Consider the following 17,637-nt stretch of genomic DNA (forward strand, 5'->3'; position numbering starts at 1 on the left):
TATAACCTCTGTATAAGTGTCTCTTCGTCATAAAGCGTAAGCAGCGCCACGTCCTGTGGGCTGTGTTGTGTGTTCTCTTACAGGAGCAAAGAAGAAGGGCCAGTCGTCTGGCGGAAGCCGAGTATATAGCTGGTGAGCATAAAGGTGTTTCGTGTGTGTTTGTGGTGTATGTTGCCCCTCCCCCACCTCCCCTTTGGGCGTCTTCATTCAGGGTCGCCCCTGGTGCTTCGCACCACTACGGGGGCACCCAGTCTGAGGCCACAAGTGCCAATGATGACCCTTCACTGAGCCCAGTGTAGGCCACCCCTGCGTAGTGTCCCCCCCCCCCCCCCATTCTTTTCAGCTGACCCAGGAAGTTCTTCTCCGTGTCTGGACGTGTGCCAGTATCGTCCGAGCTACCTCGACGGACTGAAGGTGGAGGACGGGAGGCGGGAGGTAAGTGAGCGCGCTGAATTCTGTTCCCCAGGGCCCCACCCCCGTGCCTCTTACACCAGCAACCGACTCTGCCTGTCAATCAGGCAGAGGTGATCGCTAGGGAACGACGGCCTTCGGCACCGGCGCATGCGCAGGTCCGACCCGATCGCTGCACTGCGATAAACTGCAGTGAGCGATCAGGTCGGAATGACCCCCCAATATCCCAGGTTGGAGGCTAGGAGAGCTATTCAATTAGCTGCAATATAAACTCACAACTTTCATTGTGCCATGACACTTAAGTCTGAGAATGTCATTTACCATGAATAACTGACATTCTTTGGCGCGGTAACCTGCATCTAACAACTTAGGTGAGGGTGCAATGCGGCTAATTGAGTAGCTGTGGGCACTCATTAAAGATCACATTTAATTGAATTTCCCCCATGTGTGAAATGGGTATTATTTACATTCCCCATTAGACGTGACTAATGTCGGTACTCTCTATAAGTAACATCACTGACACTGGTGAGCAGGGGTTCAGAGGTCATGCCAACCTGATGATATAATTTTTATCTGCAGTCAAATTTATTATATAAAAGATAATGTACCTTTTTAAAGTAACAATTAAAAAAAATCTTCTGGATATTGTGTTTCTTTGTTTTTAGCTTTGTGACTGTTAGAAGGTGAAAGTAAAAGGGAACATTCTTTTATTCCCACAATGAGACGAACACTACACAGGCCGTATCAGGAAGTGCCTGCCTACTCTACTATCACAGCCTGGTAAATATTTGACAGTATGTTTACTTTCTTATTACGATGTCACCAAGAGCAGCAGAAGAGAAGTCAGACCTTGGTGTTATTAACTTTTAGGCACATCATGGATAACCTGATCCCCTGTGTCACAAATCTTAAACACACAGTTACCTCAGAACGCGTGGTTTCATCATTCTTGGCATACATAATACTCAGCTCATAATCTGCTGCTTTTAAACGTTTTTCTGCGGCCTCCTTAACAGTCTTTCACAAAGAAGACAACATGAACTTCCAAAATGAGAGGTAAATTAATCTATAATTTAATTCTTATTTATTTAAATGTACTGATTTCATATTTGCCATTTTAAAATTTGCATTTTAATATTTATTGCTATTTATCTCGAGCTCAAATATATTAACGCAATGCATTACATCTACTAATAGGTATATGTGCCAAGGTTGTGGAAATGAAAAAATATACAAAAAAAAATTTCACTTTGTATGCAAAACACTTATTCAAACTGTCTATTAGGTTCTTCATGATTCAGAATTGTTCATTGAAATTTTTGCTAAATAAATGTAGAAATGCTTACACTTTATTGTTTTTAAGGGGCCTATGTATCAAATAATATTTTTGGGAAATTCCCCGAAAACACCCATTTTCGGGAAATAGCCGCAAGTATTACATACATACAGTATTACAAATATACAGATGGAGCCATGCTTATTTATCCCTTTAATAGGATTAAGTGAGCCAGGGCAGTCGGACTTAATCCCCAGCTGTAATGACTTAATCCCCTGCTGTATTATTCTCTCTATATTGTAGTGCAGCTGAGAACAATAAATTGAAGGCTTTTGCTAATAGGCCATGGTGCACCTAGGTGCAGCAGAGAAGGTAGGATAATTGAGGCTCCATCTTTGTATGCTCCCAATAGATGTACTCTTTAAAGGTACTCTGCTATATACTATATAATTTCCTATAAATGCAATCCCTATGGATGGGCTCACTATAGATGCTCTCACTCATTGTAGTGGCTGTGAACTCCCATGCACAGAGGTGGCTGCCTGGGGCCAGTGTGTGAGGGCAGGGGGTTGCTGCTCGGATGATCCTCAGAGGAAGAGGTTGCGTGGTCAGTGCTGGAAATCAGCAGCTGCTGCCTCCAGTGTCTGTGTCTCTGTGTACACTCACAGTGAGGCACACGGAGATAGCTGCTGTATGTATGCTGGTGACCAGGAGAAGAGAGGATGGGGAGGGTAAACAGCTTGCATCCTCTCAAATCCAGCACCCGAGGCGTGTGCCCCCCTAGCCCCCCCTATTTACAGCTATGGCTAGAGTAACGGTTGGGCAGACCCTGGTTGCACTCCTGCCTGTGCTTGCATCTTTAACTAAATATTGCAAGTCCTTCACTGGATATCACCACTAAGAAACATGTGAGGGAAAAGATTGTGAGGAGCTCACACAGTTCTTACAATATTTTTTTTATTGCTTCTTCCTGACCCCACCCCCTAATATGGCCTGCCTATGCATATAAGGCAAAAAAAGGGTGTTTAACATAGGATGACAACATTGAGGTGTGAGTGACTGCAACTTCAACTTTTGAACTATGGAGACATAAAATGCGTTTGAGTATGTTTTCTTTGGTAGCTAAAAACACTGGTTAGTTGGTTGGTTGGTTGGTTGGTTGGTTGGTTGCTTGCTTGCTTGCTTGCTTGCTTGGTTGGTTAATTGACTGCTTACAAAAGTATACCCTGGAGTATATGGGTGTGCCTGAAAGCTCAGTTAGGGTGAGATGTATCAAACATTTAAGAGAGATAAAGTTTCCTATAGCAACCAGTCAGCATCTGTCATTGCATAGACTGTGCTAGGTAAATGATTGCTAGAAGTTGATATGGGCAACTTCATACATTTATCTCTCTCGAAGTTCTTCCCTTTAGACTGCAAGATTTAATTGATTAGGGACTGATGCGAAAGATTAGGGGAGATGTGTCAAACCTTCTTAAGAGAACAAGTTGAGAAGCTGGCCGTAGCAACTAGTCAACTTCTAGTTATTATTTTATAGAATTTACTAGATAACTGATAGCTGGAAGCTGATTGGGTGATATGGACATCTTCTCCCCTTGTCCTCTTTAGAAGGTCTGATACATCCCCCTAAGTATACTCTGTACAATTCTGTGTATTATAGCGGTGATCTATAAATACACAATAATAAATTATGAATTATATGAGCAATTACTTTCCTATGGACTGTGCTTGTTTCTTATCACAAATTTACTGTGTACTGTATATCTAAGTCTTATATACTGTATATGGAAAAGAAAATTGTGAAACTTGTAAAATAGGAAGCTCTGTTAATTAAATGACAAAGTTCAATGCCCTTGAAACAATGTTTGTTTCAACACTGGAAAATAGACCATATGAGTCATGGGATCATGTCACTAGCCTCCAAGCATCTCTGTCTAGGAGTGACTGTCTGCGCACTCAGTCTGAAATTCCCCAGTACTAAACTATTGCTCAATTGATTATAACAATGAAAACATTGATTACTTTTGTATCAATGGCTTATTAATTGTACTTTGTGCTTCATCGTATAATACTTTCCTGGATTAGAAGCATGCAATTTTCTTGGGAAACATTTACAATACCATTTCATTAATTAAAATAGTTAGAATCAGAGGCGTCACTAGGGTTGGTGTCACCCGGTATGGTAACTCATGGTGTCACCCCCATGGACCTCCTTCCGTATCACACCACGCGGAACCCTTAGTAATGTTTTTATACTAGTTTTTAGAGCACTTGATATCGTGAGTCCAGGACTGCCGGGGAGCTTCTGGGGAGTTCAAGGGAAATCGCATTCGATGATCACATGCGATTCATCTTTCTGATGTATGGCCACCTTCAGGTATGCACATTCATGCGGAAGTCTGTTTCATTACCAAAACATGCATTTGCAGACTCCCACTTACAGATGTGTCCTGTTATACTCTAGCTGCGGGAGGCAGATTTTCCTGGTGCTGCCACATCGCAGCATGCCGTAGCTTCCCACAGCTAACAAAGGGCCTAATTCAAACCTGATCGCAACAGCAAATATTTTCTCTTCTGGGCAAAACCATATGCAGTGCAGGTGGGGCAGATATAACATGTGCAGATAGAGTTAGATTTTGGTGGGGTGTGTTCAAACTGAAATCTAAATTGCAGTGTGAAAATAAAGTAGGCATTGTTTACCCTGCACAGAAACAATATAACCCCCCAAATCCTACTCTTTTTGCACATGTTATATCTGCCCTACCTGCAGTGCATCATGGTTTTGCCCATTAGAGAAAGATTTTCCTTTTGCGATCAGGTCTGAATTAGGCCCAAAATCCATTGCTATGCTAATAGTCACAGGTGTGTGTATATGCTCGCACCCGCTAGCGGCCTGAACGTTACTGCAATAACTATGGGTATCAGGAGCATTGCTTCCTCCCAGTGGTGTAGTGGTGCTTTGCATGCGCGCCACAGGCGCTCGTCGAAAAATGGGCGTGGGAGTGGCCATGTGCCACAAAGGGGCATTGCCAGTGAAAATTACGCCCCCATTTCTCGTCACTCTGGGAACATTAATTTGCATTCCATATGCACCTTACCTTTATGGTGGTTTCTCTGAAGCATGGGAAACCTCTGAAGATACGTATCCTCCCTGGTCAGACAGCATCTTTAGTCAGTATTCGCTGTTCATGTATGAAATCACATGGTCCGGAAGATGCCTGTTTGTGTAGGAATATAACCAATGTCATCGTCACACAACAGAGGTTCAACCAGATTCATGCCAGCTGTGTCACCTTCTACCCCCTGTGTCTCTCAGCTACACCATTATCTTCCCCCCTGCGTCTCCTAGCCACACCATCATATCCGTCCTGCATCTCTCAGCCACACCGTCTTCTCCCCCCTGATACTCTCCGCCACACCGTCATCTCCCCCTAGCGTCTCTCAGCCTTCGTTCTCCCAATCATTCACTCTGTGTCTCTGAGCCTGCGTTCCCCCCCTCCTTCATTCTGTCTCTCCCAGCCTGCGTTCCCCCTCTCCTTCATTCTGTCTCTCAGCCTGCATCCTCCCCCTTCATTCTGTGTCTCGAAGCCTGCGTCCCCCACCACCATTCTGTATCTCTCAGCCTGTATTCTACGCCCCCCCCCCCCATTCTGTCTCTCTCAGCCTGCATCCCCCCCCCCCTCCACATTCTGTATCTCTCAGCCTGTGTTCCCCCTCTCCTTCATTCTGTCTCTCAGCCTGCGTCCTCCCCCTTCATTCTGTGTCTCGAAGCCTGCGTCCCCCACCTTCATTCTGTGTCTCTCAGCCTGCGTCTCCCCCCCTTTATTCTGTGTCTCTCAGCCTGCATTCTCCACCCCCACCACCATTCTGTATCTCCCAGCCTGCATTCTACCCCCCCCATTCATTGTCTCTCAGCCTGCATTTCCCCCCCCCCTCCACATTCTGTATCTCTCAGCCAGCATTCATCCCCCCCCCCATTCTGTCTCTCTCAGGCTGCGTCCCCCCCATTCATTGTCTCTCAGCCTGCATCCCCCCCCCCATTCATTGTCTCTCAGCCTGCATTCGCCCCCCCCCCCCCCCATTCTGTATCTCTCAGCCTGCATTCATCCCCCCCCTCCCCATTCTGTCTCTCTCAGCCTGCATCCCCCCCCCTCATTAATTGTCTCTCAGCCTGCATTCATCCCCCCCTCCCCATTCTGTCTCTCTCAGCCAGCATCCCCCCCATTCATTGTCTCTCAACCTGTATCCCCCCCATTCATTGTTTCTCAGCCTGCATTCCCCCCCATTCTGTATCTCTCAGCCTGCATTCATCCCCCCGCCTCCCCATTCTGTATCTCAGCCTGCATCCCCCCATTAATTGTCTCTCAGCCTGTATCCCCCCCCCCCCTCCCGATTCTGTCTCTCTCAGCCTGCATCCCCCCCCATTCATTCTCTCAGCCTGCATTCCCCCCCCCTCCCCATTCTGTCTCTCTCAGTCTGCATCCCTCCCCCATCCTTAACTTGTCACTCTCACTCACCCTGCACTCCCAGCAAGGCACGCATATAGCAGGAGGAAGCACTGAAGCACCGCTTAGCTGTATGCCTATTGGACAGTCCCGGCCGCAGGCCGGTGCATAGCTGGCTCATAGAGCGGTGCGGGCGTGATTGCAGGGGGGCTTGATGTTGCGGAGGAGGGGGTGTGGACACCGCCGCAGCGTACGTGTCTCTTCCAGGTCAGTGGATGTGATGGGGGTGCGGGTGTGAGTGTGCGGCTCTATTTGGTGTCACCCCATGGAAGGGTGACACCTGGGTGTGGGCCGCACCCCCCCGCACCCTCTCATGACGCCACTGGTTAGAATGACATATAGGGCCTGAATCAGCGTTGCAGAGTTCAGCAAAATTTTCTTTGCCAATGTGTGTGCATGAAAATCCCTAAAAAAACTCCTATGGTACATGGGTTACACTTACACAGTGTGTCTGTACAAAGATGTTGTTGCGATTGAGAGCCTATGGGGGACATGTATGAAGCAGTGAAAAGAGTGGAGAAGTGTGCCAGCTTTGAGGTAACATTTATCAAGTGCATTCTTTAAAATTATAGGTAGCAGCTGATTTGTTGCCATAGCACACTTCTCCACTCTTATCACTGCTGCATACTTCTCCCTCACAGTGGGCCTAATTCTGAGTTGATCGCAGCAGCAATTTTGTTAGCAGTCGGGCAAAACCATATGCACTGCAGGAGGGGCAGATATAACATGTTCAGAGAGAGATAGATTTGGGTGGGGTGTATTCAAACTGAAATCTAAATTGCAGTGTAAAAATAAAGCAGCCAGTATTTACCCTGCACAGAAACAAAATAACCCAACCAAATCTAACTCTCTCTGAAAATGTTATATCTGCTCCCCCTGCAGTGCACATGGTTTTGCCCAATTGCTAACAAACTTGCTGCTGCGATCAACTCAGAATGACCCCCAGTATCAGAAATGTCTTGGAAAAGTGTGAAGTGGCTAAACAGGGGTATGTACAATTTAGTGTACTCAGACACTCAATTGTTCACATTTGAGGCCAGACTCAGATAGGAAATCTGCACCTAAACTGCACTAATTTCTATGGTGCTACTGATAGTGGCACCTAAAAATACAACAGGTGGTACTGTATATACAGATCAGTGCCGTAAGTAGGTATGTGCATAACCAGTCATGGGTTCTTTGAGCTGGTCCTGGTTGTTAAAATACCGAGGGGGGGTTTGTGTCACCAGTATCTATACAACCAGTACTGGGCTCTTGGACCGGTCCTGGTCCCAAATATACGTTCCGCCATACATTCACCTGAGTCCTGATTGTTCAATTGCTTGTTAAGTCTGTCACCGCATAGACATATATACTAATATGCAAGCAATAATCGTGTAAGAGGAGGAGGCCGACGCTGTGATCCGGAACAGCGGTGAACCGGAAGTGGAAGTGGTCGCACGTAGATGAGGCTGGTGAGGTCGGACGCATGTGAGGGGCTGTGCGGAGGTGCTGGAGAGGGGGACCGGATTGGACAAGATCAGGTACTGGGTACCGGAGGGGGGCACAGCAAGCGCCAGTGAGGGGGCCAGAGCTGAACGTGCAGCAAGAGTAACCGCTGCCGCTGGCGCTCTCTGTGTAAGTTTGCAAGGTGCTGCCTTTTTGTGTGAGTGAGGGGATGTGATTTTGTGTGTGTGAGGGGCTGAGATTTTGTGTGTGTGTGAGGGGCTGAGATTTTGTGTGTGTGTGTGTGTTGCTGAGATTGTGGATTGTGTGTGTGTGTGGCTGAGATTTTGTGTGTGTGTGTGTGTGTGTGTGTGTGTGTGTGAGGGGCTGAGATTGTGTGTGTGTGTGTGTGTGTGTGTGTGTGTGTGTGTGTGTGTGTGTCTGAGATTTTGAGTGTGTGTGTGAGGGGCTGAGATTTTGTGTGTATGGGGCTGCCTGTTTTGTTTTTGTGTGAGGGGTTGTGTTTTGTGTGTGTGTGTACTAGGTACTGCCCGGCGATGCTGCTGTGGCCGAGCCGCGAATTGCTGCCGCCACAGCCTGCCTGTGGGGTCAGAGCCTACTGCTGCTGCTGCCAGTAGGAGCTGCAGAAGGGGGCCGGAGATTGCTGCTACAGCCATCAGAGGGGGGGGATGGAGGGGGGCGGAGACTGCTACCGTTGCTGCTGCTGCCGCCACTGGAGGAGCTGGGGACTGCTGCTGCATAAAAGAAAAGGATCAGGGGGCGCACAAGGATAGCTAGGTATAAGCCTATCTTCATTATTGTATAAGTGAGTGGGTTTTTTTTCTCCTGCTCTCTCTGTCCTTCTTTATCTCCCCTTGTCCTTGATTATTTTGTATTATCAATTACTGTCCTACTGTTGTATATTGTTTCTCATCACAGCTAGGCTATAGTACTGTATTGCATTGCACAGATTGTTTTTCTTTTTATTTATTTTTCTTCTGAAGGTAACAGGGAGTTAGACCTTACAAACAGGGCCGGCAACAGAAAATTTGGGGCCCGGTACACTGATATTTCTGGGGCCCCCTCAACCCCCCATGGTCACCCACTCTTAAACCAGAGGGTGTCTTTAAAAAAAGTGTGTGTGTGTGTGTATATATATATATATATATATACATATACACAGACAGACAGACAGACAGACAGACAGACAGACAGACAATATATGACACACTATATCTATCTATATGTATATATATGGCACTTACTTTCCAACATTAACAACCAGGGTGCTTTCCTTGACAGATACAGGAATAAATGGGTTCCCTGGGGGGACTTGCATGTCAATCACTAGCAACATAAGAACCAGATGGCACTGCATGGATTTTTTTAGTGCAAATAAGGTGTATTCCAGAGCATTACATCATAGTGCAGGCACTACATCATCCTGCTGGAGAGCCGAGCATGCTGGCAGTGCACACACTTGACTTACCAGCAACACACAGCCGCCGGCGCTGCAAATCATCCAGGCTCCAAGTGTCAGTGACGTCCATGCAGCAACAAGCTGCCAGCACTCCTGCATTCCCGATCCTGCTTTGCCGCTCGCGCTCCTCACAGCAGAGACAGGGTGGGCGGGGGGACTCAGAGAGGAGGGATGGTCCAGACGCAGCGTCCTGTGTGACTAGTGCAACATCATTGCACTGCACAGGGACACTGGCTGAGTGACAGATGACCTGGGGGCTGGGCTGGGGGCACTGAGGGGTGACAACAGGGCCAGGGGGGCGCGCTAGGGAAAAAAAAGGCAGTTACTGATTCCTTTTAAATACACAGCAGGCGGCCTGCGGCTTGTGCGATGCTGCGATTTATATAATTATTTCAATCTGACATGCTGCCGCCGCTGGACCTTGGGGCCCCTCACATCGATGGGGCCCGGGACGGGAGTCCCCTTTGACCCCCACTGTCGCCGGGTCTGCTTTCAAATAATATGGGTGGGGCTGTGATTGGGGAGCAACCCTCCCAGTGTGATTACATCTGCGCGAGGTGTGTGCAAATGATTGCTCTGGAAGCCCAGGTAACTGATCTAGAGCAAACCGTTATGCGGCTGCGGGATATTCACAATTTTGAGCAAGGCTTAGAATGGTGGAGGAGTTGCAGGAGGGGTCACCGGTAGCTGAGGATGACCAGGCAGCTAGCAGGGTCACAGTTAGAAGGAAGAAAAAGAGGGAGAGGCTCAACATCTCTGAACTACCAAACACCAACAAATTTGCCTGATTGGCCATTGATTCGGTGGATGGTAGTGAGGAAATGATGGTGCCGGAGGAGACTGTTCCCTCTAGCAACCAGAGGAGCGGTCCCTCTGGCGCAGTTGGGATAAAAGATAGTGAGGTACCTAGTCAGATTGTGATGGTAGGGGATTCCATTATCAGGAAGACAGATAAGGCAATCTGCTATTGGGACTGTGATTGCCGTACAGTCTGTTGTCTCCCGGGTGCTCGGGTGCGGCACATCTCGGTCCGGGTAGATAGATTGTTGGGAGGGGCTGGCGGTCGTGGTGCATGTTGGCACCAATGACAAAGTTACTGGAGGGTGGGATGTCCTTAAGAAAAACTATAGGGACTTAAGCAAGAAACTTAAGGCAAAGGCATCTAAGGTAATATGCTCCAAAATACTACCCGTGACACGCACTAGCCCAGGGAGGCAGAGGGAGATTAGGGAGGTAAATGAGTGGGTTAAGGATTGGTGCAGGTAGGAGGGGTTTGTGTTCCTGGAACACTGGGTGGACTTCTCAGTCAGGCGCCATCTTTTTTGTCGTGATGGATTGCATCTGAATGAGATGGGGGCAGCGGTGCTGGGGGGAAGGATGTTTAGCAGGTTGGAGGAGATTTTAACCTAGGTGCCTGGGGGGAGGGTTTAGTTAGAAACTATGGGTCATGCAGTGAGAATAAGGATAGTGGTAGTGAACCAATTGGGGGTGGAGAAGGGGGGAGGGAAAGAGCAGACTCCACAGTCATTAACATGGGTACTAATGAGGGTGTTACCAAGGGTATTGCCAAAACACTGACTGGTGACGATTATGGATCATCATTACTGCATAAAGAAAATTATGTCACTTGCGCAAGGGGAAATACTTATCTTACTTGTATGTATGTAAACGCTAGAAGCCTAACAGGTAAAAATGGGGAACTAGAAGTCCTTGCCGCAAGTAAACAGTACGATATTATAGGTATTACTGAAACCTGGTGGGATGAATCTCATGATTGGTCAGTTAATATGGAGGGTTATACGCTATTCAGGAGGGATAGATCAAACAAATGGGGTGGAGGGGTATGTCTTTATGTAACGCCGTTTTTTAAACCTGATGCACAGGAAGATATTCATGAGGAAACTGTAAACACTGCTGAGACGTTATGGGTTGAAATTGCATGCGGGCGAAAGAAAAAGATACTATTGGGGCTATGCTACAAGCTCCCTGGTATTAATGTGTCTGACGAGGAAATGTTGCTGAAGCAAATTGATAATGCGGAGAGAGTAGGTGACGTAATAGTGATGGGAGATTGCAACTATCCGGAGATAAATTGGACAAATGATTCATGTGATACTGCTAGGTGTAATATGTTTTTAAACACACTAAATGATAACTACTTACTTCAACTAATCGAGGAGTCAGTTAGGTACAATGCAATATTAGACCTGTTATTGACAAACAATGGGGACTTGATATCAAATATTATAGTAGGGGAACCCATAGGAAACAGCGACCACAATATGGTCACATTCAATATCAATTTTCTTAAGCAGTCCTATATAGGTTCAACATGGACTCTGAACTTTAGCAAAGCCGACTTTGACATGACGAGGGAAGCTTTAAGGGACACTGAATATGAATTTTTGTTTCAAGGGAAAAATACTACAAAGAAATGGCAGGTGTTAAAATCGCTGCTCTATGAGATTACTCGTAAATGTATTCCCATGGGCAGCAAACAAAGGACTAAAAACTCCAAACCAATGTGGCTTAACAAAAATATCAAGGAATTTGAGGGCAAAAAAAGGCGAGCATTAAAAAAAATACAAATCAGACGGGAAGGCGGAGTCATTCCAGTACTATAAGGTTTGCAACAAAATATGCAAAAAAGAGTGGCTAAAGTAGAAACTGAAAAGCTACAGATGGAGCCCTCTACATCTTTGCCTTTAATAGGATTAACTGAGACAGGGCAGTCGGACTTAAGCCCCTGCTGTAATGACTTAATCCCCTGTTGTTTTGTTCTCTCTGTATTGTATTGCAGCTGAGAACAATAGATGAAAAGTTTATGCTAATAAACCTTGGTGCACCTAGATGCAGCAGAGAAGCCTAGATGAGTGTGGCTCCATCTGTAATAGCAAAGGAAAGTAAATCAAACCCCCAATTTTTTTTTAAATATATGAACAGCAAAAGATTAAAGAAGGAGAGTATAGGCCCTTTAAAGGACAAAATGGGAGTCTTAATCAAAAATGATAATGACATAGCGGATAAATTAAACGAGTTTTTCTCATCGGTATTTACAATAGAGGACCAGATGCATGAACTAACACCCAACCTCATTAAGGATAATGTCCCACTCTTAACTGCTTATTTAAGTGAGGAGGAAGTCTGTGACCGATTGAAAAAACTAAGATTAACAAGTCACCTGGTCCAGACGGTATTCACCCAAGGGTTCTCATGGAGCTACACTCCGAATTAGCAAGGCCTCTATATTTACTCTTCAATGATTCACTTTCATCAGGCATGGTTCCAAAGACTGGTGTATAGCGGAAGTAGTGCCGATCTTCAAAAAGGGAAGTAAAGCTGAACCAGGCAATTATAGACCATTTTTGCTACCACTTTCGCTACTGGGGCGACTGCGCGTGATGTCAAGCAACCGCCGTGGTCATTCTAAGGGATAGGGTACAGAAGATCCTTGAAGCCAAAAAGATTATTATTAGGAACCAACATGGATTTGTGAAGGATAGACCATGTCAGACAAACTTACTAGGCTTTTATGAAACAGTGTGAACCTTGATCAGGGTAAGGTGGTGGATGTAATCTTTTTAGACTTTGCTAAGGCTTTCAACACAGTGCCACACATGAGAGTTATCTATAAGTTACAAAAACTGGAGCTAGGGAGCACATAATGCACTTGGGTTAGAAATTGGTTAGATAATAGGTAGCAGCGCGTTGTGGTAAATGAAACTTTTTCAAATCGGACTGAAGTACTAAGTGGTGTGCCACAAGGGTCTGTACTTGGACCACTTTTTTCAACATTTTCATTAATGATCTAGCAAAAAGTCTAAAGAGTATGGTGTAAATTTTTGCAGATAATACCAAACTATGTAAGGTTATAAATTTGAAGGGAGACGCTGAGTCTCTCCAGAATGAGTTTCAATACAAACAAGTGCAAGGTAATGCACCTTGGTAGCAAGAACAAAAATAACACGTACATACTAAATGGGGTGGTGTAAGGGGACTCCGTACTGGAAAAAGACTTACGTGTTCACATAGATAACAAACTTAGCAGCAGCACCCAATGTTGGATGGCAGCAAAAAAGGCAAACAAGGTACTAGCATGCATAAAGAGGGGTATTGATGCAAGGGATAAGAGTGTTATACTCCCTCTATATAAAGCCCGCGTGAGTCCCCATCTGGAATACTGCGCGCAATTTTGGGCACCCTACTACAAAAAGGATGTCCTGGAACTTGAAAAGGTTCAGAGACGGGTGACCAAACTTATTAAGGGGATGGAGACGCTGGAATACCAGGAAAGACTTGCAAGGTTTGACATGATCACACTGGAAAAGAGGAGATTAAAAGGAGACACGATCAACATTTATAAATATTTAAGGGGACAATACACAGAGCTTGTGGGGGATCTGTTTTTGGTTAGATCAGCACAGACGACACGTGGACACTCACTTAGGTTAGAGGAGAGGAGATTCCGCACACAGAGGCGAAAAGGTTTTTTCACAGTAAGGACGAGTTTGGAATTCCCTGCCTGAGAGAGTAGTGATGGCAGACTTGGTCTATACTTTTAAGAATGGCCTAGATAAATTTCTAATGGATAATGATATACAGGGTAATGGAGGATAGATCACGTACTATAGTTACAATAAAATGAGGAAATACAACATAACGGCCGACTTTATCAAACACATTAAACTAGTCCTGAAAATAATACAGAGTAGGAGAACATAAATAGGTTGAACTCGATGGACAAATGGTCTTTTTTCAATCTCATAAACTATGTTACTATGTTACTAAAAGACGTAGGGGTCCCCCCGTAGTCATCCCTTGCCGTGGTTACCTGGGGGAGTGGGGACCCCTTAAATTAAGAGGTCTCCCCCCTCCAGGCATCCAAGGGACAGGGTTGAAGCCCAAGGCTGCCCCCCCCCCGCACCCCCATCCCTGGCTGGTGAATGGGGGGCTGATAGCCTTTAAAAGTGTAAAAAATAGAATATTGTCTTTTGCTGTGGAACTACAAGTCCCATTAAGCCTGCCACGCATGCTGGTACTTGGAGAACCACAAGTGTCAGCATGCGGGGAAATAACAGGCCTGCTGGTACCTGCAGGAGGCCCGCTCCCATTTTTGCTACTGGGGCGACTGCGCGTGATGTCAAGCAACCGCCGTGGTCATGCCCCTGACACGCCCCCGTCCGTGCCGTACTGCCCCATTGATCTGGCTCCGCCCCTGCAATGATCCGTCTCCTCCCTGGAAACAGCATTGCCCGCCCCCCCAACCCTGCCCCGTGACCAGCTCTGCGGGGGGGATGCAGAAAATGAGCGCGCATGTGCAGGATGGGCGCTGCGCATGCGCTCACATCTTTTTCTTAATAATTCCGGATGGATGGCACACTGTGATCCAAACTGAGTTAGGCCCATTATATATCTAGAAATGTGTTAACATAGTTGTTAAAGTATACCTCTTATGTGACAATGTTAGATTGTATCATGTCTTTTACAATTAATAAAGAATACTGTACGTAACAAAAATCATCAATGTAAGATTTGCATTATTTAGATCACAAACATGAGTACATATAATTGTAGTTGCAGTTATCATTATACTCCTTTTATTGCATTTCATTTCACAGAACAATCACCGAAAATGGCACCTGTAAAAGTCCAGTAGATATAGATTTGTTTCTGCACTATTCGCTCATTCCTTCGGTGAGTATTGTACAGCAAAAAATAAATTCCAGAAAAAGAATCATAGATAGATTTTAATGTGTTCTACATGGCTACTGTATCTGTTGAATAGATTGCCTGCCTTTTCCACAAAAATCCAACATGTTAGTCTTTCTTCAGTGTGGCAATCAGACTACCAATAATGAATGTATTTACATCTACTGTAGCAAGCTCCAAAATAAAACTGTCTACAGTGAACAATTTATGTTTTGCAAAGCATGTCCCTATTTCTTGCTGTTTATAATTCAAGAAAAGTATTTAAAAGGTATTAGAGGAATATACAACCACTATGTGGATAACACCCCAAACACTCTATATGCAACCAAACCCAAAGTGCTAGTACGTCTAGACAGGCGTCCTCCTCAAGGCCTTTCACCAACTTCACAAACCTCATCCAAAGTCTTCGTCCTCTTGTGGTCTCATCTTTCAAGCTCTCGTGTTTCTTTTTTTCAAAAATTTCTGGCACTTTTTTGAACTCATTGCCTTCTACATCTAGTACAGCATTCCACTTCTCAAACAGCGCAGGTTTCCCAGATTAACGTATATCCAGTACTTGATAATCATTATTGAATCCCATTTTAGGCTTTAAAAATTCAAAGTAACTTTCCTCAAAGTAACATTCTTCATCTTCACTCTGGTCTTATAAATCAAACCCGTGCAGGTTCTCTTCCTCTTTATTGCTAAGAAACCAAGATAGCCATTCTTGGTTTCTTAAGGGGGGTACTCACGGAGCGATATTCTAAGCAATCTGACTAGATTGCTTAGAATTTAAGCCTGATCGCTCCGTGAGTACCCCTTACAGCGATAGCGATGCGCAGCCCCGCGCATCGCTATCGCTGCTGCTAGATTGGCCTGCATGCAGGCCAATCTAGCGGGTCGCTCACTTCACCCGCTGGGTGAAGTAACCCCCCCCGCCCCCGTCTCCCCCCGCACGCTCAGCACAGATCGCGCTGTGCTGAGCGGGGGGAGAGATGTGTGCTGAGCGGTTCGCTCACCACACATCTCTCCTGCATCGGCCCGTGGGTACTGGGCTTTAGCAATAAAGTTTACTCTTGCTTTTGTTGACAGAGTATTGCGGTGTCGTATAGGGATGTTTGTCCACACAATGGCACTTAACCAGCCTGATTGGTTTATTCATATAACAGAGATAACAGCTTGTAGTATATAGAAGATGTTCTGCAGCAGCAGGAACTCACAGTACACATGTGAAGCAGTACAGCGGTAACATAGCATCTCAGTACACACAGGATGCGGCTGTATACATGCAGGGTGCAGCTGCGGGGTAGACAAGGTGACACAGCAGAGCAGAAGATGCACATCAGTGTAGTTGTCTCTCCCAGGAAGAACTCTCTCAGACTGTGCACTAAGCACCTCCTCCTGCACTGAGCTAATACTAGGAGGGAAAACACTAGAGCAGGGAAGCTGCCTCTAGTGCTGGGAAAGGAAGACAGACCACAGAGTGATCCACTGTCAAAAAGCTTTAACCTTTTATAGGCATGCCAATTGGATGACTTCTGCCTGAAACATCTCTAACCTTTAGCCTTGAAGAATTGTATTGACCACTGGCATGCTTCACTGGTAACTCATCTTCTTTCAAAGAGCCACTGCTTTGAAATATCTCCCTCTCCGAGCTTTCAGCACTATTTGTGAAAGTGTACAAACATTTCCTAAGCATATTATAATCAGGCACAAAATGAGACATTATCCACAGATAATCTTTCGTACCTGGATGAAAGTTTTTTAGAGGTTACACATAATATTTATGATTGGTCGCTTTTGCTTTCTCTGAGACATATACAAGTCACATCACAATCATAGATATTTCCTATGCTATTAAAGCAAGCAAGCCACATTGCAAAAGGGATGACTTTCTGCACAGATACAGTACATCTGCCCACATGCTAGTAATTGTTACCTTCATCCCATCCTTACATACAGTACATTACAGACTGGCTCTGAATTACATTTTCTGGACATACATCAGGTCTAAATAACAGTTCTCCACTGGCCTATTCTTCAGATACATTTTTCCCCTCTGAATCTTCTTGGGCATCAGCTTGGGTGAACAAATTCAACATCAGCACAGACTGAGATTTGCCGTCCACAAAGGTGACTAATTTCAGATTCTGTGTAGCTGGTGTTGAAACAAACCACAATTTCCTCACAAACAAATGTAGCTGCATTATAAGTGCTGATGTGGTTACATAAAGCCATTGTTTCATGTACAAGAGTACTACTCTTCATAAGACCATTAATATGAACTTCCTGCAAGTGGTTGCTTTTAATGGCAAAAAAGATGACCTGGGCAACTTTAGATACAGTTTTATCAGATTATGCAGCTTTTATTTTACACCTAAGCTCTGGGTGCCTGCCACTTATTTCCACTTGGACATTGTGCAACTGTTTCTGAGCACTTGATAGGCATTTTTCAAGGTTCTTATTTTCTCCTTGCAACTTCTCAATTACAGCATATACAGTACATGGTTCTTTCTTCACTTTGCTCAGCTGTTTTATGTAGATTTCCCCTAGAAATATATTTCTTTCAGCAGGCTGCTCTTAGAGTAACCAAGTTGGACTGAAGGTCTGTCCTTGCTCTTTAAAACTTGCTTAAAGATAAACTATCTCCATGTCTTTTGCGTTACTGTCTCTTTCCCACTGCACATGAGTCTGCAGCAAATCAAGGTATTTATCTTTTACCACACAGTATTCATGGAGCTTCTTAGTTAGATTAGTTATGATCCATCAGGAATCTGATCATCGGTAAGCTGACTCTTGGGATTTCGTACCCAACCCGGCTCCCCCATAGCAGTGTATTATACAGCAGGAGC

At 45.3% G+C, this 17,637-nt stretch overlaps 1 protein-coding gene across 5 annotated transcripts in view; it reads left to right on the plus strand.

Moving 5' to 3' along the window:
- The first annotated feature begins 1,070 nt into the window (after positions 1–1,070).
- The window catches only part of LOC134900336 (stimulated by retinoic acid gene 6 protein-like), a 200,353-nt gene continuing 183,786 nt past the window's right edge, over positions 1,071–17,637 (plus strand). For 3 of the 5 annotated variants that reach the window (XM_063914234.1, XM_063914231.1, XM_063914236.1), the window contains exons 1-2: positions 1,238–1,467; positions 14,716–14,791. In XM_063914234.1, the coding sequence (XP_063770304.1) occupies positions 1,448–1,467; positions 14,716–14,791 (96 nt within the window). In that variant the 5' untranslated portion in view covers positions 1,238–1,447. Of the gene's footprint in view, positions 1,192–1,237; positions 1,468–14,713; positions 14,792–17,637 lie in introns of those variants that run through there. The other 2 variants (XM_063914232.1, XM_063914235.1) reach the window with 2 other exon arrangements.

The sequence above is a fragment of the Pseudophryne corroboree genome, chromosome 1 (genome assembly GCF_028390025.1).
Source record: "Pseudophryne corroboree isolate aPseCor3 chromosome 1, aPseCor3.hap2, whole genome shotgun sequence".
Lineage (NCBI taxonomy): Eukaryota > Metazoa > Chordata > Amphibia > Anura > Myobatrachidae > Pseudophryne > Pseudophryne corroboree.